General features: G+C 46.3%; 1 protein-coding gene and 1 pseudogene across 3 annotated transcripts in view; one reads left to right on the forward strand and one right to left on the reverse strand.

Moving 5' to 3' along the window:
• Positions 1-3150, forward strand: part of LOC110529278 (feline leukemia virus subgroup C receptor-related protein 2) — a 50612-nt gene extending 47462 nt beyond the window's left edge. For 2 of the 3 annotated variants that reach the window (XM_036984603.1, XM_036984601.1), the window contains 2 exons: positions 1074-1226; positions 2678-3150. In XM_036984603.1, coding sequence (XP_036840498.1) covers positions 1074-1166 — 93 coding nt within the window. In that variant the 3' untranslated portion in view covers positions 1167-1226; positions 2678-3150. The remainder of the gene's footprint in view (positions 1-1073; positions 1227-2677) is intronic. The other variant, XM_036984602.1, reaches the window with a different exon arrangement.
• A 16079-nt stretch (positions 3151-19229) lies between these two features.
• The window catches only part of LOC118965591, a 59997-nt pseudogene continuing 57314 nt past the window's right edge, over positions 19230-21912 (reverse strand).

Below are 21912 nucleotides of genomic sequence, written 5' to 3' on the forward strand. Positions count from 1 at the left end.
GCAGAATGTTGAATCCGTTGGACCGCAGAATGTTGAATCCGTTACACCGCAGAATGTTGAATCCGTTGGACCGCAGAATGTTGAATCCGTTGGACCGCAGAATGTTGAATCCGTTACACCGCAGAATGTTGAATCCGTTGGACCGCAGAATGTTGAATCCGTTGGACTGCAGAATGTTGAATCCGTTGGACTGCAGAATGTTGAATCCGTTGGACTGCAGAATGTTGAATCCGTTACACCGCAGAATGTTGAATCCGTTGGACCGCAGAATGTTGAATCCGTTGGACCGCAGAATGTTGAATCCGTTGGACCGCAGAATGTTGAATCCGTTGCACCGCAGAATGTTGAATCCGTTGCACCGCAGAATGTTGAATCCGTTGCACCGCAGAATGTTGAATCCGTTACACCGCAGAATGTTGAATCCTAATGATCACGTGCTTGTCTCACTACTGGTAACGTTGCTGTGAGATTTTCAAAAAAAAAGGAGAAAGCAAGAGACAGGAACAGGAGGTCAGAGAAAGCAAGAAAGAGATTGTATCAATAGACAGATATATTTGAGACCGTTAACCATGAGAAAGAGCAGTGTTAACCAAAGGCGATTGACAAGACCTTGTGGCTGATTTTGAGAGGTTGAAGAGAGCGTCGTTCTCGACCTTTGTCCCCCAGGCCCCTCAGACAAGCGTTCCGTTTGGGACGGGCAGATCTGAGAGGTGTTTTAAACCTCAATAGGAAAACCTGGTAAACTAAGATAAGATAACGTCACTCTCGGGGGAAAGAAAACCTTGTAACTCCATTTTGGCCCCTTTTTTTTTTTTTAAAATTGTTACAATGTATTGAAAGTAACTCGACGTAATCGGAACATTTCATGACTCTAGTCTAGAACCAAGGAAAACGTTTTCCAAAATAACATCCTGAAGTTTCATAAATGTATATTCATTAATGGTCAAACGTGGATGCTCTTTTCCTTTGTCCTGAAAATATGGTTTTAGACAGCGATGATAACACAGCACTTTCCTACCCCCCCCCTGACCGTAATATCAAGGTCAATTAAAAATAAAGACTGTCTGTTCCAGGAGGACGGACTGCTCTCTGGACAGCAGCAGGGCTACGGGGCCACGGCTCTAATCAAGAGACTGGACAGCCCTTCTGATTCTTCTCAGACTTGATCACTAACCCCCCCCCCCCCTAACGCTTACACTCTTAGCTCGAACCTCAGACGAGCCAAGGTAGGGGCACAGCAAACCGAACCAACAATCACCACACGCTTCTCTGTCCACTATTCTCTTAGGGGTGAATCCTAACTTCCTGTTTAAGTCAGATTAGAATGCAGTCTCTGCATTTTGACATTCGTGCATAAACAAGTGGAAGTTAGGATTCCCTCTTTTATCTGAACCTCTTTCACTTTTGACCAAAAAGGGGTCGAGATTTCCTGGAAGATTTTTTTTATTACTAAGATGTGTCTTTTCTAATTGGCTAAAAGTGATAGGAAGCTTTCTGGAAAAAACGTTACCCCTCACATCTCAATCCTCTTTTCCTTCCATCTTCACTTTCCACCTCACACTCCAGATTCCATGATTCATGCACAGCTTCTGATCTTTTCACCTGTATGTAGTATCTCTGTAGTATAATAGGATGTGTGTAGTATCTCTTTAGTATATAATAGGATGTATGTAGTATCTCTGTAGTACAATAGGATGTGTGTGGTAACTCATGTTTGTGTAGTTGGGTCTATAAATACACTGAGTGGAGAAAACATTAAGAACACCATCCTAATATTGAGTTGCACCCCCTTTTGTCCTCAGAACAGCCTCAGTTTATCAGGTCATGGGGCTCTACAAGGTGTCTAAAGCGTTCCACAGGGATGCTGGCCCATGTTGACTCCAACGCTTCACACAGTTGTGTCAAGTTGCAGTTCTTAAGTTGTACTTCTTGACACACTCAAACCGGTGTTCCCGACACCTACTACCATACCACTGTTCAAAGGCACTTCAATATTTTGTCTTCCCCATTCACCTTCTGAATGGCACACATAGACAGCCCATGTCCCATTTGTCTCGAGGCTTTAAAATCCTTCTTTAACCCCGTCTCCTCCCCTTCATCTACACTGATTTTGAAGTGGATTTAACACAAGGGATCCTAGCTTTCACCTGGATTCACCTGGTCAGTCTATGTCCCTCAGTCTAATCTCTGGAACTCAGTTCCATAGCATTTTTTTTCTTCCATTGTTCCCCTGTTAATCAGGGACTGGATTTTAGACCTGAGACACCAGGTGTGTGCAATTAATTATTAGGTAGGATAGAAAACCGTCACCTCGTAGGGTGAGTTGAATACCCCTGGTCTATGTCATGGAAAGAGCCGGTGTTCCTAATGTTTTGTACACCCAGTGTACATTCTTGTATTTTATGTAGCATATTATGTTTATTGGTATTTTAGTTTTTCCGTTATGTTGCCACGGATACTAAAACAGTTGGTCTACTTGCTCTTGTAATAATATTAGTTGCAAAATTCTAGTTTCGAGGGGGGAAAAAAGTTCAGCTTCCATAAATCCTGGTTGTAAGATTCCTGGAATCAGCAGGAAATGAGCAGGATTTATGGAAAACCTGGAAATGTTAGGAAAGAACTTTGCAACCCATCGTCTTAAGCTGGAACGTGATTGACAAATTGTTTTGATTGACAGGTCCCTTCAGATCCCGATGACGGGAACCTCCCTGCCTCCGCAGTCCTCGAAGGAACAAGGTTTTAGAGACGGACGAGCTGCTGGAGACACACACACACACACATTAAATCACCAGCATCTCCCACCCTGTGGAATGTGAAGTTTAGGGGAGGAGCACAATCAGGAAGTGTTTACGACCACTTCCCTTTAACACTGTCCAAAAAGACATCCAATATTTATGCAACAACAAATATTATTTCTGTATAATTTCTAGATATATAATTTCTAGATGTGCCATATCTAATCTACAAAATGTTTACTGTCCAAAATTAGCACAAATAATACTGTCGTTCTACAGTATACACTGAGTATAGAAAACATTAACACCTGCTCTTTCCATGACCGACTGACCCATGTGAAAGATATGATGCCTTATTGATGTCACTTGTTAAATCCATTTCAATCAGTGTAGATGAAGGGGAGGAGATGGGTTAAAGAAGGATTTTAAAGCCTTGTGACAATTGATAAGCTTTGAGACAATGGAGACATGGACTGTGTATGTGTGCCATTCAAAAGGTGAATGGGCAAGACAAACGATTTATGTGCCTTTGAACAGCGTATGATAGTAGATGGCAGGTGTACCGGTTTGTGTCAAGAACTGCAATGCTGCTGGGTTTTTTCCAAGCTCAACAGTTTCCTGTGTGTGTCATGAATGGTCCTCCACCCAAAGGACATCCAGCCAACTTGACACAACTGTGGGAAGCGTTGGAGTCACCATGGGCCAGCATCCCTGTGGAATGCTTTCAACACCTTGTAGAGTCAACATGGACCAGCATCCCTGTGGAACGCTTTCAACACCTTGTAGAATCCATGTCCCGAAGAATTTGAGGCGTTTCTGAGGGCAAAAGGCGGGGGTGCTAGCCTCAAAGTATCATTTAGCTTTTTTTTAAAAGACCAAATCCAAAGTTTTGAGGATCCAGACACTATTTTTTTTATTTTATATATTTTTTTACTAACCCCAATCCTCGTTGTGCAGTAAGGGGGCTCTGGGGGGGAAAAAAACAACAAATGTGCCAAAAACATCAAAATGCGTCTTTTTAGAAATCGATAGACGTTGTAACGATGAAATTGTGTCATTCTGAACTTTTATCCAATACATTTATATTTACTTTTGTAGCGACTGAAGCGTCACTTCTTCTTTGTTCATTCTAGCAGCAGACTGACTATACAGAGAATGGAACAGCTGGATGGGGGAAATGGCTTGAGTTGCACGAAATGGAATATAACGTTTGCGGATAAAGTTCGGGAAGGACACAATGTCACGTGTAAAGACCGTCAGCTCTATACTGAGCGCGTTTTCCATTTCTAAAAGGACGTTTTTGGAGCGTGTTGGTTGTTTTTTTTCAGAGCCCCCCCCACCCCACGTACTACACAACGAGGAAGTGAATCGCAGGTGTGGGTAATTTTCTCAAAAACAAATGTAAGAAAATAGACTAGTTGTAAAAAAATGAAGCAAACTTGTCCTTTTTAAGGTTTCAGTTGCATGGAAGCATTACTAAAACAAAGACGTGTGACATCAGTTTTCAATAGGTAGCCATTGAGGCTGATTGTTTTTGCTAATCTTTTGTCGTTAACTTGTTTTTTTTTTTATTAATCTTTGAAAGAATGCACAAATATCTCGGAGGAATTTTTTTTACAAATACTGATTTGATTGTAAAATGAGCAATTGATGACGTAATAAAAAAACAGCTGGGAAGGTGCGTTATGTTGTCGTGTCACTCTAATAAAGGGTAGAGTATTTTTGTAAGATAATTTTATACTACCTGTATCTGTACCTGTACCACTTCTCCAATCTTATCATAAACTATTAATGCAATATTGACACGATAATAACAGCAGTGGCACAAACACTATTTGAAGAATGTATCCAATGATACCATGTCAATACTTGTTGCATTTACAATTTTTTTGAGACAGGCTGTGGATTGACTGCATTGTTTGAATGGAATGTTGTCATATTGGCAGTTAATTTGAAAAATGTATTGAATCTGTACCTGTATAAAGTGATTTCCCTCCCCGTCACATTTCTAGAAACACAGATTTATAGTTGTGTATAACAGTCCATGTTGTTCTGTAAATGTCACATCTATTTAACAAACAGGTCTGTTTTGTTGAAATAAAGAATGGTTTTCTAAAGGTATTTGAGCGATTTTCAATGTTGAATCTAACTTGTTTTCCTCATCACATCCTGCTAGCATAGCATGCCCACTGTCAGACTGGCCCTTTTACAGAGCACAACTACCTCATAGATGACGTCACATCCGGCTAGCATAGCATGCCCACTGTCAGACTGGCCCTTTTACAGAGCGCACCTACCTCCATAAACACTAGGTGGCGACATTTGTCAAGAATTCTATGAACCAATATTTTGTTGTTTTTTTCTCCTCCAGGCAGCATGGGCCTATGATAAAACCACATCACTGACATCGTGCAGTAAGTCAGGCGAGGGTAGTTGTGAGCGTTTGACATCATCGTCCACAGTGCAGTGACTTGACGGGAGAGACGCTATGGGTGTGGAGGAAGTTGATGTCAACTGGCAGCATATGATTTCAATGGCGTTGCGCTCATCTGATTTGTGCAGTGTTGCGTGATGGTTAAGTCCAGCCGCCTCAGGACTGATTCCATCTCTATTTTGGCTCTTCTCACATATCGGCACCCCTGTCACACACACAAAAATAAACGATTTACCCTGGGAGAGGAGCCACGTGGTGGAGGGCCTGGACTGGCATGGCGCAGAGCATGACGGAGCTCTGTGTTGCCTGCTCAAACAGTGGCATGGATGGTGCTGGTTAAGGGCTGTACTGTAATGTACACACACTACACGGCACACACTACACGGCACTCACTACACGGCACTCACTACACATCACTCATTACACGGCACTCACTACACGGCACTCACTACACATCACTCACTACACGGCACTCACTACACATCACTCACTACACATCACTCACTACACGGCACTCACTACACATCACTCACTACACATCACTCACTACACATCACTCACTACACGGCACTCACTACACATCACTCACTACACGGCACTCACTACACATCACTCACTACACGGCACTCACTACACGGCACTCACTACACATCACTCACTACACGGCACTCACTACACATCACTCACTACACGGCACACTACACACCACTCACTACAAGGCACACTACACACCACTCACTACACACCACTCATTACACACCACTCACTACATGGCACTCACTACACATCACTCACTACACGGCACACTACACACCACTCACTACACGGCACTCACTACACACCACTCACTACACGGCACTCACTACACACCACTCACTACATGGCACTCACTACACGGCACTCACTACACACCACTCACTACATGGCACTCACTACACATCACTCACTACACGGCACTCACTACACGGCACACACTATACACATCACTCACTACACATCACTCACTACACGGCACTCACTACACATCACTCACTACACATCACTCACCACACGGCACTCACTACTAGGGAGGGAGGGGAAAATAATGAGGGGAAGACAGAGGTAGGGAAGAGGAGAAAGTGGGACTGAGAGGAAGGGAAAGAGGTGTCCAGAGAGAAGGAGGAGACCGAGGGGATGAATAAATTATACACAGTAGGTGGATGTGTACATGTGAATCACACATAATGGACACGTTGTATTGTATTTACATCTCCCGCTCTGAGACATCCTCGGAGAGTGGGGTCATGGCCAGGGTCTGAACCTGGAGGTATTTCGAGCTAGGTACCTTGCTCAAAGGCTCATCGGCGGGTTTTTTCCAATTGGTCGTTTTGGAGATTTGAAGCAACCTTTCGGGTTACTGCCCCCAACGCGCTCTTAACCGCTACCCGTCACCCTTAATTAATGATTAGAAATGTAAAATCTCAACACAATGTTGGTCATGTAGACTGAATGTTCTGAGCCAGGGGGCGGTGCTGCTACACAGTTAAGACATGATGATACAAAAGAGAGAGAGAGATAGATGGAGAGAGAGAGAGATGGAGAGAGAGATGGAGATAGACGGAGAGAGAGACTGAGAGAGATGGAGACGGAGAGTGAGACAGAGAGAGAGAGAGAGAGACAGACGGAGATGGAGAGAGAGAGAGAGAGTGGTTTCTCATCAACAGCGCTGTTGAATGCAGGTACCCTTTATTGAGAAACAAAGCTTTGCCAGCTGGTCTCATCAAAGGTTTTCCTTATTATCTCAACGATGTACCGTTGTTCTATCATTCAACCTACACTCTGTGTGTGTGAACGGGTTGTAATTCAGTACAGTATTGAGAAAATAACCCCACCAACAAAAACATCACAGGTACTCAGGACCTCAAGCATTTCATGCCAAAAGGGTTCAACTAAACTATGATATCAACCATTTTGTTACGAGAGCTGATTGAAATGTAGACTCTCTGTGTCGTGTAGACTCTCTGTGTCGTGTTGGACCTAGTAGAGCACCCCCCTCCCCCCCCTCCCCTCCCCCTTTTACATCTTCTAGTCCATCCTCCAAGTCTATTATAGCTTCCATCTGTTGGGCAACTTCATGTGGTCTGTCTTCCAGAATGGCAGCGTTAAGCCACTGAAGCCACAAGGTGTATCGAGTGATACTCTACCCTCTACATCAGGGGCGGGCAACTCCAGTCCTCCAGGGTCTGGTTGGTGACACACCTTTTCTCCATCCCTTAGTAAACACAACGGATTAATGACATTGTATTCTATAACTGAAGATTCAGGTGATTAGGTGATTATTGGAGTCAGGTGTGTCAGCTGAGGCTGGGGGTAAAACTGTGACACCAATCAGGCACTCGAGGACTGGATTTGCCCACCCTTTCCCTGCATGTTGCACTACGTTGACCAGGGTCCATAGGGTTGTTAGTAAAACTAGTGCACTACTTTAACCAGGGTCCATAGGGCTGTTAGTAAAACTAGTGCACTACTTTAACCAGGGTCCACAGGGTTGTTAGTAAAACTAGTGCACTACTTTAACCAGGGTCCATAGGGCTGTTAGTAAAACTAGTGCACTACTTTGGCCAGGGTCCATAGGGCTGTTAGTAAAACTAGTGCACTACTTTAACCAGGGTCCATAGGGCTGTTAGTAAAACTAGTGCACTACTTTAACCAGGGTCCACAGGGTTGTTAGTAAAACTAGTGCACTACTTTAACCAGGGTCCATAGGGCTGTTAGTAAAACTAGTGCACTACTTTGGCCAGGGTCCATAGGGCTGTTAGTAAAACTAGTGCACTACTTTGGCCAGGGTCCACAGGGTTGTTAGTAAAACTAGTGCACTACTTTAACCAGGGTCCATAGGGCTGTTAGTAAAACTAGTGCACTACTTTGGCCAGGGTCCATAGGGCTGTTAGTAAAACTAGTGCACTACTTTAACCAGGGTCCACAGGGTTGTTAGTAAAACTAGTGCACTACTTTAACCAGGGTCCATAGGGTTGTTAGTAAAACTAGTGCACTACTTTAACCAGGGTCCATAGGGCTGTTAGTAAAACTAGTGCACTACTTTGGCCAGGGTCCATAGGGCTGTTAGTAAAACTAGTGCACTACTTTAACCAGGGCCCATAGGGCTGTTAGTAAAACTAGTGCACTACTTTGGCCAGGGTCCATAGGGCTGTTAGTAAAACTAGTGCACTTCTTTAACCAGGGTCCATAGGGCTGTTAGTAAAACTAGTGCACTACTTTAACCAAGGTCCATAGGGCTGTTAGTAAAACTAGTGCACTACCTTGGCCAGGGTCCATAGGGCTGTTAGTAACACTAGTGCACTACTTTAACCAGGGCCCATAGGGCTGTTAGTAAAACTAGTGCACTACTTTAACCAGGGCCCATAGGGCTGTTAGTAAAACTAGTGCACTACTTTAACCAAGGTCCATAGGGCTGTTAGTAAAACTAGTGCACTACTTTAACCAGGGTCCATAGGGCTGTTAGTAAAACTAGTGCACTACTTTAACCATGGTCTATAGGGCTGTTAGTAAAACTAGTGCACTACTTTAACCAAGGTCCATAGGGCTGTTAGTAAAACTAGTGCACTACTTTAACCAGGGTCCATAGGGCTGTTAGTAAAACTAGTGCACTACTTTAACCATGGTCTATAGGGCTGTTAGTAAAACTAGGGCACTACTTTAACCATGGTCCATAGGGCTCTTGGTAAAACTAGTGCACTATATAGTGGATAGGGTACCACTTACCCTATCCGCCAGACGCTGCTTCTCATGTGGTGTGTTTTCCGTTATGACAGTGTTAAGTTGAGAAGCCACGTGGTATCTGACTGTCCCTGTCTCTCAAACAAGCTGTGGGTCTAATAACACCAAGATGTCTCGTGAACGTTTGAATGGAAAACGCTCAACACACGAGACGAGATGGGTGGCTTTAAAGGCACAATCTGGGATATTTCATTCAAGTGTGGTTATATTTCTCCACAGCCACCGACAACTAAACTGAGATTGGGCTGGAGAAATGCTGCCACTCTCAAATGAAACATCCCAGATTGTGCGTCTAAAGCCAAACCAGTCGTCTCGTGTGTTGAGAGTCATTGGGTTGAAACACAAACTCCAGCTTGTGGCTTTAAGTGTTCTTCTCTCCTGTAAGTTGTCGCTTGATTGGCTACTGCAGTTGGGGCAGAACTTGTTCCAGCGTTGTGGCGAGGCTTACCACATGCCGGTTTTACTTAACCTTAATTTAACCAGGAAGGGCTCATTGAGATTAAAATCTCTTTTTCAAGAGCGCCCTGGCCAAGATGGGCAGCACCAAGTCATTACAAAAAAATTACAGACAGACAACATGAAAAACTACAAGTAATCTAGTAAAAACCATAGAATTCACAAGAGTATAACAAAATGATAAAACAGCTAATTAAAAATATTGACAGGTCAGGGAATCAGCCTCAAGATCCTTCATCAGTGATTTAAAAACACCAATCGGGACAAGTTCTTCCAGTTTAAAAGTATTTTGTAAGGCGTTCCAAGACGATGGCGCAGAGGACATAAAAGCCCTTTTACCAAATTCAGTTGGGACATTTGTAACACTTAGCAGGATAAAGTCCAGCGAACGAAGAGACGACCCACCACATTTCTGAACAATAAAAATGCACAAATAAAAAGGTAGTAAACCCAAAATGGTTTTGTAAATAAAAGCATACAAATGACTGAGTCTACGAGTGACTAGAGAAGGCCAGCCAACCCTGGTATACAAAGTGCAGTGGTGCGTAAGGGTTTTACAGTTTAAAATAAATCTCAAAGTGCCATGGTAAAGAGTGTCAATTGATCTCAAACACTGAGCGGAAGCATTCATATATAAAATATCCCCATAGTCTAGTAAAGGCATAAATGTAGCTGATTCTAGCCTCCTTCTGGCTTCAAAAGAAAAACAGGCCTTATTCCTAAAATAAAATCTCAATTTCAGCTTAAATTTTTTTGTAAGTTGTTGAATATGCAATTTAAAAGAGAGGCCATCATCAATTAAAATTAAGATATTTAAATGAGGTTACAACCTCAATCTCCTTGCCCAGACAGGTAGTAATAGGTGAAGTATTCAGAGGTTTAATTCTTGCATTAGAAAACACCATTAGTTTAGTTTTGTCAGTATTGAGGATAAGCTTCAATTGACACAAGGTATGTTGAACAGTATAAAAAGCAGTTTGCAAATTCTGGAAAGCTTTTGTAAGAGACGAGGCGCAACAGTAAATAACAGTATCATCAGCATAAAAATGAAGATGTGCATTTTGGACATTTTTGTCCAAATCATTTATATAAATAGTGAATAAGAGAGGACCAAGTACAGAGCCTTGGGGCACACCATTCAAGACAGACAATTTAACAGACATAAGTCCATCAAATTGAGTGCACTGAGTTCTATCAGACAGATAGTTAGCAAACCATGCAACTGCATTCTCTGAAAGACCTACACTCGACAATCTCTGCCTTAGTATAGCATGATCAACTGTATCAAAAGCCTTAGAGAGATAAATAAAAAGTGAGACACAGTGGTGTTTTTTGTCAAGGGCTACAGTGATATCATTTAAAACCTTCATGGCTGCTGTAATTGTGCTATGCTTCTTCCTGAAGCCCGATTGGTACATTGATAAAAATAGAGTTAGTAAATAAAACCTATTTTAGCTGTTCACTTACAAGGGTTTCAAGTATTTTCACCAGGGGTGACAGCTTTGAGATTGGCCTATAATTATTTAAAGAGTTGGATCTCCCCCCTTTTAAAAGTGGTAGGACAAATGTTGATTTCCAGATCTTTGGAATTTCATTACATTCCAGGGTTAGATTGAACAGAGATGTAAGTGGTTCAGCTATGAAATCAGCTGCCAGATTTAAAAAGCAGGGATCCAAAAGATCAGGACCTGCAGGCTTTCTCTGATCTAAGGATTTCAGGGCTTTTATGCACCACCTGTACTGAGAATGGCAAAAAGCTAAAAGTTTGACTAGCTCTCACTGGTTCATTCACACAGGGTTGTACAGAGACAGAGGACACTGAATCAAACAGCCTACCAGATGATACGAAGTGCTCATTGAAACAATTATTTATTTTATGGTGAGAGGAAACGGGGCAAGAAGGTATCCTCCAGCGGCTACGCTACATCTCTAAACGGGGCAAGAAGGTAGCGTCTGGCGGCTACGCTACATCTCTAAACGGGGCAAGAAGGTAGCGTCTGGCGGCTACGCTACATCTCTAAACGGGGCAAGAAGGTATCCTCCAGCGGCTACGCTACATCTCTAAACGGGGCAAGAAGGTAGCCTCCAGCGGCTACGCTACATCTCCAAACGGGGCAAGAAGGTAGCCTCCAGCGGCTACGCTACATCTCCAAACGGGGCAAGAAGGTAGCCTCCAGCGGCTACGCTACATCTCTAAACGGTGGAAGAAGTGTGCCTCCGGCTGTTTTGGCTTTTAGTGTGGCGCTAACTCCCACCCATCTAGATATTGGTCTGTGGCTCCGTCCCTCCATTAAATGATTTGTGGAGGCTGCATCCTGTCCAGACGCTATGGAAACAAGGGCTGTGTTGTGTCACACACACACACACACACACACACACACATCTAGAGATTGGTTGGTTGGTCGACCCCTCCATTAAACGATTAGTTCAGTGTGTACTCTGTACAGGCGTGATGGAAACAGGAGGTTATAGGCTGGCTTATATAAGATGTGATATATATAAGACTCTTATCCCCCATGACCCCCATCTAACCAGACTGAACAGGGACAAAGATATCACTCCATACTGAACAGGGACACAGATATCACCCCATACTGAACAGGGACACAGATATCACCATACTGAACAGGGACACAGATATCACCATACTGAACAGGGACACAGATATCACCATACTGAACAGGGACACAGATATCACCCCATACTGAACAGGGACACAGATATCACCCCATACTGAACAGGGACACAGATATCACCCCATACTGAACAGGGACACCGATATCACCATACTGAACAGGGACACAGATATCACCATACTGAACAGGGACACAGATATCACCATACTGAACAGGGACACAGATAACACCCCATACTGAACAGGGACACAGATATCACCCCATACTGAACTGGGACACAGATATCACTATACTGAACAGGGACACAGATATCACTATACTGAACAGGGACACAGATATCACTATACTGAACAGGGACACAGATATCACTATACTGAACAGGGACACAGATATCACTATACTGAACAGGGACACAGATATCACCCCATACTGAACTGGGACACAGATATCACCCCATACTGAACAGGGACACAGATATCAACCCATACTGAACAGGGACACAGATATCACCCCATACTGAACAGGGACACAGATATCACCCCATACTGAACAGGGACACAGATATCACCCCATACTGAACAGGGACACAGATATCACCCCATACTGAACAGGGACACAGATATCACTATACTGAACAGGGACACATATATCACCCCATGCTGAACAGGGACACAGATATCACTATACTGAACAGGGACACATATATCACCCCATGCTGAACAGGGACACAGATATCACTATACTGAACAGGGACACAGATATCACCCCATACTGAACAGGGACACAGATATCACTATACTGAACTGGGACACAGATATCACCCCATCCTTATCACTGTTCCTACAGTACACACTTTACAGTGAGAGACAGTGCACACTTTACAGTGAGAGACAGTGCACACTTTACAGTGAGAGACAGTACACACTTTACAGTGAGAGACAGTACTCACTTTACAGTGAGAGACAGTACACACTTTACAGTGAGAGAGTACACACTTTACAGTGAGAGAGTACACACTTTACAGTGAGAGACAGTACACACTTTACAGTGAGAGACAGTACACACTTTACAGTGAGAGACAGTACGCACTTTACAGTGAGAGACAGTATGCACTTTACAGTGAGAGACAGTACACACGTTACAGTGAGAGACAGTACACACGTTACAGTGAGAGACAGTACACACGTTACAGTGAGAGAGAGTACACACTTTACAGTGAGAGACAGTACACATTTTACAGTGAGACAGTACACACTTTACAGTGAGAGACAGTACACATTTTACAGTGAGAGACAGTACACACTTTACAGTGACAGACAGTATGCACTTTACAGTGAGAGACAGTGCACACTTTACAGTGAGAGACAGTACACTACAGTGAGAGAGAGTACACACTTTACAGTGAGAGACAGTACACACTTTACAGTAAGAGACAGTACACACTTTACAGTGAGAGACAGTATGCACTTTACAGTGACAGACATTACACACTTTACAGTGAGAGACAGTACACACTTTACAGTGAGAGACAGTACACACTTTACAGTAAGAGACAGTACACATTTTACAGTGAGAGACAGTATGCACTTTACAGTGAGAGACAGTACACACTTTACAGTGAGAGACAGCACACACTTTACAGTGAGATACAGTACGCACTTTACAGTGAGAGACAGTACACATTTTACAGTGAGAGACAGTACGCACTTTACAGTGAGAGACAGTACACACTTTACAGTGAGAGACAGTATGCACTTTACAGTGAGAGACAGTACACACTTTACAGTGAGAGACAGTACACACTTTACAGTGAGAGACAGTACACACTTTACAGTGAGAGACAGAGAGATGTTTCTGAAAGAAGTTTTTCAGAAAAGCACCTTTTGATTTAACTACCCCATTTTGTTGTAAAAATCAAGCGAGTGTCTGGCCTATAAGTGCATCCCAAATGGCACCCTATTCCCTACGTAGTGCACTACTTTCAACCAGGGCCCTATGGACAGTGGTCACATGTAGTGCACTACTTTCAACCAGGGCCCATAGGGCTCTGCTAACATGTAGTGCACTATGTAGGGAATACAGTGCCATTTGTGACACGTCCTATACCTGCAGAGATGATTTCTCCAGGTTTCTCCAGGTTTCAAAGCTGACCGTGCTATCAGATTCTCAGAGCAGGACGTCTGTGGGGCTTGGGAAGAGAGCAGTAGGTGCGGCAGTCCTACAGCCCCCAGACTGAAGACCCGTTGAGGTACCAGATGAACCTGCTCCATGTACTGCATGTTTAACTCTGTCTATATAGTATAGATGTTGACCATGTTTAACTCTGTCTATATAGTATAGATGTTGACCACGTTTAACTCTGTCTATATAGTACAGATGTTGACCATGTTAATCCTTTTCATGGGTGTGTGTTGTGTGAGAGGGTTAGGGATGGCTTTGGCGGGGCGTTGAATCGTGTGAGTTAAGTCCCCATGGCGACAGGGGGAATTTTACCAGCAGGGTGATGAGGAGGTCCTGTTAAACCAGCAGGGTGATGAGGAGGTCCTGTTAGAACAGCAGGGTGATGAGGAGGTCCTGTTAAACCAGCAGGCTGATGAGGAGGCCCTGTTAAACCAGCAGGGTGATGAGGAGGTCCTGTTAAACCAGCAGGGTGATGAGGAGGTCCTGTTAAACCAGCAGGGTGATGAGGAGGTCCTGTTAAACCAGCAGGGTGATGAGGAGGCCAAGGTGATGAGGAGGCCAGGTTGATGAGGAGGTCCTTTTAAATCAGCAGGGTGAGGAGGAGGTCCTGTTAGACCAGCAGGGCGATGAGGAGGCCAGAGTGATGAGGAGGTCCTGTTAAACCAGCAGGGTGATGAGGAGGCCAGTGTGATGAGGAGGTCAGGGTGTTGAGGAGGTCCTGTTAAACCAGCAGGCTGATGAGGAGGCCAGGGTGATGAGGAGGCCCTGTTAGACCAGCAGGGTGATGAGGAGGTCTTGTTAGACCAGCAGGGTGATGAGGACGCCCTGCTAAACCAGCAGGGTGATGAGGAGGTCCTGTTAAACCATCAGGGTGATGAGGCCCTGTTAAACCAGCAGGGTGATGAGGATGCCCTGTTAAACCAGCAGGGTGATGAGGATGCCAGGATGATCAGGAGGTCCTGTTAAACCAGCAGGGTGATGGGGAGGCCAGGGTGATGAGGAGGTCCTGTTAGACCAGCCTGGTGATAAGGAGGTCCTGCAGGGTGATGAGGAGGTTCTGTTAGACCAATAGGGTGATGAGGAGGCCAGGGTGATGAAGAGGTCCTGTTAAACCAGCAGGGTGATGAGGAGGTCCTGTTAAACCAGCAGGGTGACGAGGAGGCCAAGGTGATGAGGAGGCCAGGTTGATGAGGAGGTCCTGTTAAACCAGCAGGGTGAGGAGGAGGTCCTGTTAGACCAGCAGGGTGATGAGGAGGCCAGGGTGATGAAGAGGTCCTGTTAAACCAGCAGGGTGATGAGGAGGCCAGGGTGATGAGGAGGTCAGGGTGTTGAGGAGGTCCTGTTAAACCAGCACTGTGACGAGGAGGTTAGGGTGATGAGGAGGCCCTGTTAGACCAGCAGGGTGATGAGGAGGCCAGGGTGATGAGGAGGCCCTGTTAGACCAGCAGGGTGATGAGGAGGTCCTGTTAGACCAACAGGGTGACGAGGAGGCCAAGGTGATGAGGAGGCCAGGTTGATGAGGAGGTCCTGTTAAACCAGCAGGGTGATGAGGAGGCCCTGTTAAACCAGCAGGGTGATGAGGATGCCCTGTTAAACCAGCAGGGTGATGAGGAGGTCCTGTCAAACATGCAGGGTGATGAGGAGGTCCTGCAGGGTGATGAGGAGGTACTGTTAAACCAGCAGGGTGATGAGGAGGTCCTGTTAGACCAGCAGGGTGATAAGGAGGTCCTGCAGGGTGATGAGGAGGTCCTGTTAAACCAGCAGGGTGATGAGGAGGTCCTGCAGGGTGATGAGGAGGCCCTGTTAGACCAGCAGGGTGATGAGGAGGTCCTGTTAGACCAGCAGGGTGATGAGGAGGTCCTGCAGGGTGATGATGAGGCTCTGTTAGACCAGCAGGGTGATGAGGAGGTCCTGTTAGACCATCACAGTGATGAGGAGGTCCTGTCAAACCAGCAGGGTGATGAAGATGCCAGGGTGATGAGGAGGTCCTGTTAAACCAGCAGGGTGATGAGGAGGTCCTGTTAGACCAGCAGGGTGATGAGGAGGTTCTGCAGGGTGATGAGGAGGTCCTGTTAGACCAGCAGGGTGATGAGGAGGTCCTGCAGGGTGATGAGGAGGCCCTGTTAGACCAGCAGGGTGATGAGGAGGTCCTGTTAGACCAGCAGGGTGATGAGGAGGTCCTGCAGGGTGATGATGAGGCTCTGTTAGACCAGCAGGGTGATGAGGAGGTCCTGTTAGACCAGCAGGGTGATGAGGAGGTCCTGTCAAACCAGCAGGGTGATGAAGATGCCAGGGTGATGAGGAGGTCCTGTTAAACCAGCAGGGTGATGAGGAGGCCAGGGTGATGAGGAGGTCCTGTTAGATCAGCAGGGTGATGAGGAGGTTCTGCAGGGTGATGAGGAGGTCCTGTTAGACCAGCAGGGTGATGAGGAGGTCCTGCAGGGTGATGAGGAGGCCCTGTTAGACCAGCAGGGTGATGAGGAGGTCCTGTTAGACCAGCAGGGTGATGAGGAGGTCCTGCAGGGTGATGATGAGGCTCTGTTAGACCAGGAGGGTGATGAGGAGGTCCTGTTAGACCATCACAGTGATGAGGAGGCCCTGTTAAACCAGCAGGGTGATGAGGAGGTCCTGTTAAACCAGCAGGGTGATGAGGAGGTCCTGTTAGACCAGCAGGGTGATGAGGAGGTCCTGTTACACCAGCAGGGTGATGAGGAGGTCCTGTTAGACCAGTAGGGTGATGTGGAGGCCAGGGTGATGAGGAGGTCACGGTGATGAGGAGGTCCTGTTAAACTGGCAGGGTGACGAGGAGGTCCTGTTAAACCAGCAGGGTGATAGGGAGGCCAGGGTGATGAGGAGGTCCTGTTAGACCAGCAGGGGGATGAGGAGGTCCTGCTAAACCAGCAGGGTGATGAGGAGGTCCTGTTAAACCAGCAGGGTGATGAGGAGGTTCTGTTAAACCACTCTTACTGACAGTTGTGGCTGCTTTGTGTGATGTATTGTTGTCTCTACCTTCTTGCCCTTTGTGCTGTTGTCTGTGCCCTATAATGTTTGCACCATGTTTTGTTCTGCTACCATGTTGTGCTGCTGTCATGTTGTGTTGCTACCATGTTGTTGTCATGTTGTGTTGCTACCATGTTGTGTTTTCATGTGTTGCTGCAATGCTGTGTTGTTGTCTTAGGTCTCTCTGTATGTAGTGTTGTGGTGTCTCTCTTGTCGTGATGTGTGTTTTGTCCCATATTTCTATTTAAATGTTTTTATTCCCATCCCCCGTCCCCGCAGGAGGCCTTCTGCCTTTTGGTAGGCCGTCGTTGTAAATAATAATTTGTTCTTAGCTGACTTGTTAAATAAAGTTTAATCAAATAAACCAGCATGGTGTGAAGAGGGGTCACCCAGCAGAAGTCAGGAGACAGAAGTTGTGTTTGTACAAAACTAGGGAACTCCAGGCAGGCAGCTCGCTCAGTAAAAATACTTTATGATTTAGCCTTCTGCCAAGCTGAGCTCAAGGTGAAAAATACACAAGTCCCTCGTGCTCGGGAAAGTCCTCCCCAGAAACATCCAAGTGGAGGCCTGTATTCAATCACTCTCCTTCCCAGGCTTTATTCTGCCCTCCATCTTGGGATAAATATACGACAAAAGCTAGAAATCCGTATTATTAAAATAAACATTTGTCAACATTATTTGATTGACTTAAAGAAGAATTTCACTTGCCTGAGTTCAAAGCTTCAATATAGAGATGATTGATGATTGTTACCAGTAACTGTCTCACTAGTAAGTGCCAGATTATTGTACCTTGAACAGTCGTGACAGCACAACGTATCATTTGATTGCTTCCTTGGCTTTGTTTCTTCTGCAAACTATTCTATTCTATTACCTATAATTACGGTGTCCATATTAGGACAGCCTCAGTTTCTCAATGATTGTCCTAATATGGACACCGTATTGTATATAGAGAGCAATAGAGTCTTACCTCCATTTGAACTGAGGCCTGAACTTAGTGAAACCAGAAGACAGTGATACGGTGGAACAAGCCCAGAGTGTAGGGACGTTGCTGTTTTGGTTTCAGGGACAGAGAGTCAGGACCCACAGCCAGAGTGCTGCTCGGTGACAAAGAGAGAGTCAGGACCCACAGCCAGAGTGCTGCTCGGTGACAAAGAGAGAGTCAGGACCCACAGCCAGAGTGCTGCTCAGCAACAAACAGAGAGTCAGGACCCACAGCCAGAGTGCTGCTCAGCAACAAACAGAGAGTCAGGACCCACAGCCAGAGTGCTGCTCAGCAACAAACAGAGAGTCAGGACCCACAGCCAGAGTGCTGCTCAGCAACAAACAGAGAGTCAGGACCCACAGCCAGAGTGCTGCTCGGTGACAAAGAGAGAGTCAGGACCCACAGCCAGAGTGCTGCTCAGCAACAAACAGAGAGTCAGGACCCACAGCCAGAGTGCTGCTCAGCAACAAACAGAGAGTCAGGACCCACAGCCAGAGTGCTGCTCAGCAACAAACAGAGAGTCAGGACCCACAGCCAGAGAGCTGCTCAGCAACAAACAGAGAGTCAGGACCCACAGCCAGAGTGCTGCTCGGTGACAAAGAGAGAGTCAGGACCCACAGCCAGAGTGCTGTTCAGCAACAAACAGAGAGTCAGGACCCACAGCCAGAGTGCTGCTCGGTGACAAAGAGAGAGTCAGGACCCACAGCCAGAGTGCTGCTCAGCAACAAACAGAGAGTCAGGACCCACAGCCAGAGTGCTGCTCAGCAACAAACAGAGAGTCAGGACCCACAGCCAGAGTGCTGCTCGGTGACAAAGAGAGAGTCAGGACCCACAGCCAGAGAGCTGCTCAGCAACAAACAGAGAGTCAGGACCCACAGCCAGAGAGTCAGGACCCACAGCCAGAGTGCTGCTCGGTGACAAACATAGCTTCGGACAAATCATGCTGTCACAATGTAAAATGGAGTGCTACAGAGTGCTAAAATAAGCACAGAAGGAGAGGCTCTTGTTAGCTGTTTACCCCTGTCACACTATTGATCTGAGCCGAGCCAAACTGTCCTGTCCTGTCCTGTCCTGTTTTGTTGTGGTCTCTCGGTGGTCAGGGTGTAATGTTGTTGTTGTGGTCTCTGGGTGGGCAGGGTATAATGTTGTTGTGGTCTCTGGGTGGGCAGGGTGTAATGTTGTTGTGGTCTCTGGGTGGGCAGGGTGTAATGTTGTTGTGGTCTCTGGGTGGGCAGGGTGTAATGTTGTTGTGGTCTTTGGGTGGGCAGGGTGTAATGTTGTTGTGGTCTCTGGGTGGGCAGGGTGTAATGTTGTTGTGGTCTCTGGGTGGGCAGGGTGTAATGTCGTTGTGGTCTCTGGGTGGGCAGGGTGTAATGTTGTTGTGGTCTCTGGTGTGGGCAGGGAGTAATGTTGTTGTTGTCTCTGGGGTGGGCAGAGAGTACTATTCCCTACATAGTACACTACTTAAGATCAGAACGTTATGGACCCTAGTCAAAAGTAGTGCACTGTTTGGGAAATAGGTTAGTTATCGAGCGGTCCAAATAGGACAATGTCATTTGAGAAGCCACAAATATGATTCTCTTTTACAAGAAGGCTTGTTGCCATGGTAATCTGTCCATGCAGCCGGACTTATTCCACAAAGCAGATTTGTTTTTGTTCATATGTAAAATAATGTATTTTTTCTACTGTGTTTCCCTTCCACCAGGACCTGTATTTCTCCCAGGTGTGACGAACGATTCCTGTGCTTTCTTCTTCTTCTTTGTTGGGATTTAAAACAGCGCCACCTACTGTACCGGAGTGTGAGGCCAGTCACGGCCGACCTACATTAAATTAATCTTTATTATTCATGTTCCTAAAAAAGGAACAAAAAAATGCACCACCAACTAACCCTACACCTAAAATCACCACCGCCATCAACTGTTTTGCAGTAAAATCTCCCAGGTACTTCTCTGCAGCTGCTCCTACACTCATAAAAAAAAACTAATATTTTACTCACTGGGATCCCTCACCCTTGACTTCTCTACTTTTTTTTCACTGCCTCAGCATACGACACCTTCTGCACTACTCTGACTCTAGTCACCTCGACCTGCCTCTCTCTCTCGCCAGACGCTTCTGATCCCCAGCAACATGGGCACCCCTTACAGTTGACATGAGACACATAACCACGGAAACGACAATCCTCTATGCCATGTCCTCCTGCACACTTCCCACATCTTGGAATCTCCCTCCTACAAACTGCTGCAACATGAACGTGGCACCTGAAACACTGCAGTGGATTCGGCACAAAAGCTATAACAGGATAACTGATATATACTAAAATTACTTTGTAAAGTTAGATACTTTGACTTGTTTGATGTACGGTCGCCCAGAGGAGGGTGCGTTTGTTTGAGGTACAGCCGCCCAGAGGAAGGTGCGTTTGTTTGAGGTACAGCCGCCCAGAGGAAGGTGCGTTTGTTTGAGGTGCAGCCACCCAGAGGAAGGTGCGTTTGTTTGAGGTACAGCCACCCAGAGGAAGGTGCGTTTGTTTGAGGTACAGCCGCCCAGAGGAAGGTGTGTTTGTTTGAGGTACAGCCGCCCAGAGGAAGGTGCGTTTGTTTGAGGTACAGCCGCCCAGAGGAAGGTGCGTTTGTTTGAGGTACAGCCACCCAGAGGAAGGTGCTTTTGTTTGAGGTACAGCCGCCCAGAGGAGGTGCGTTTGTTTGAGGTACAGCCGCCCAGAGGAAGGTGCGTTTGTTTGAGGTACAGCCACCCAGAGGAAGGTGCTTTTGTTTGAGGTACAGCCGCCCAGAGGAAGGTGCGTTTGTTTGAGGTACAGCCGCCCAGAGGAAGGTGCGTTTGTTTGAGGTACAGCCGCCCAGAGGAAGGTGCGTTTGTTTGAGGTACAGCCGCCCAGAGGAAGGTGCGTTTGTTTGAGGTACAGCCGCCCAGAGGAAGGTGCGTTTGTTTGAGGTGCAGCCACCCAGAGGAAGGTGCGTTTGTTTTAGGTACAGCCACCCAGAGGAAGGTGCCTTTGTTTGAGGTACAGCCGCCCAGAGGAAGGTGTGTTTGTTTGAGGTACAGCCGCCCAGAGGAAGGTGCGTTTGTTTGAGGTACAGTCGCCCAGAGGAAGGTGCGTTTGTTTGAGGTACAGCCGCTCAGAGGAAGGTGCGTTTGTTTGAGGTGCAGCCGCCCAGAGGAAGGTGCGTTTGTTTGAGGTACAGCCGCCCAGAGGAAGGTGCGTTTGTTTGAGGTGCAGCCGCCCAGAGGAAGGTGCGTTTGTTTGAGGTAAAGCCGCCCAGAGGAAGGTGTGTTTGTTTGAGGTACAGCCGCCCAGAGGAAGGTGCGTTTGTTTGAGGTACAGCCGCCCAGAGGAAGGTGCGTTTGTTTGAGGTACAGCCGCCCAGAGGAAGGTGCGTTTGTTTGAGGTACAGCCACCCAGAGGAAGGTGCGTTTGTTTGAGGTGCAGCCGCCCAGAGGAAGGTGCGTTTGTTTGAGGTACAGCCGCCCAGAGGAAGGTGCGTTTGTTTGAGGTACAGCCGCCCAGAGGAAGGTGCGTTTGTTTGAGGTACAACCGCCCAGAGGAAGGTGCGTTTGTTTGAGGTACAGCCGCCCAGAGGAATGTGCGTTTGTTTGAGGTAAAGCCACCCAGAGGAAGGTGCGTTTGTTTGAGGTAAAGCCACCCAGAGGAAGGTGCGTTTGTTCGAGGTAAAGCCACCCAGAGGAAGGTGTGTT

Source organism: Oncorhynchus mykiss, chromosome 8 (assembly GCF_013265735.2).
Source record: "Oncorhynchus mykiss isolate Arlee chromosome 8, USDA_OmykA_1.1, whole genome shotgun sequence".
Taxonomy (NCBI): domain Eukaryota; kingdom Metazoa; phylum Chordata; class Actinopteri; order Salmoniformes; family Salmonidae; genus Oncorhynchus; species Oncorhynchus mykiss.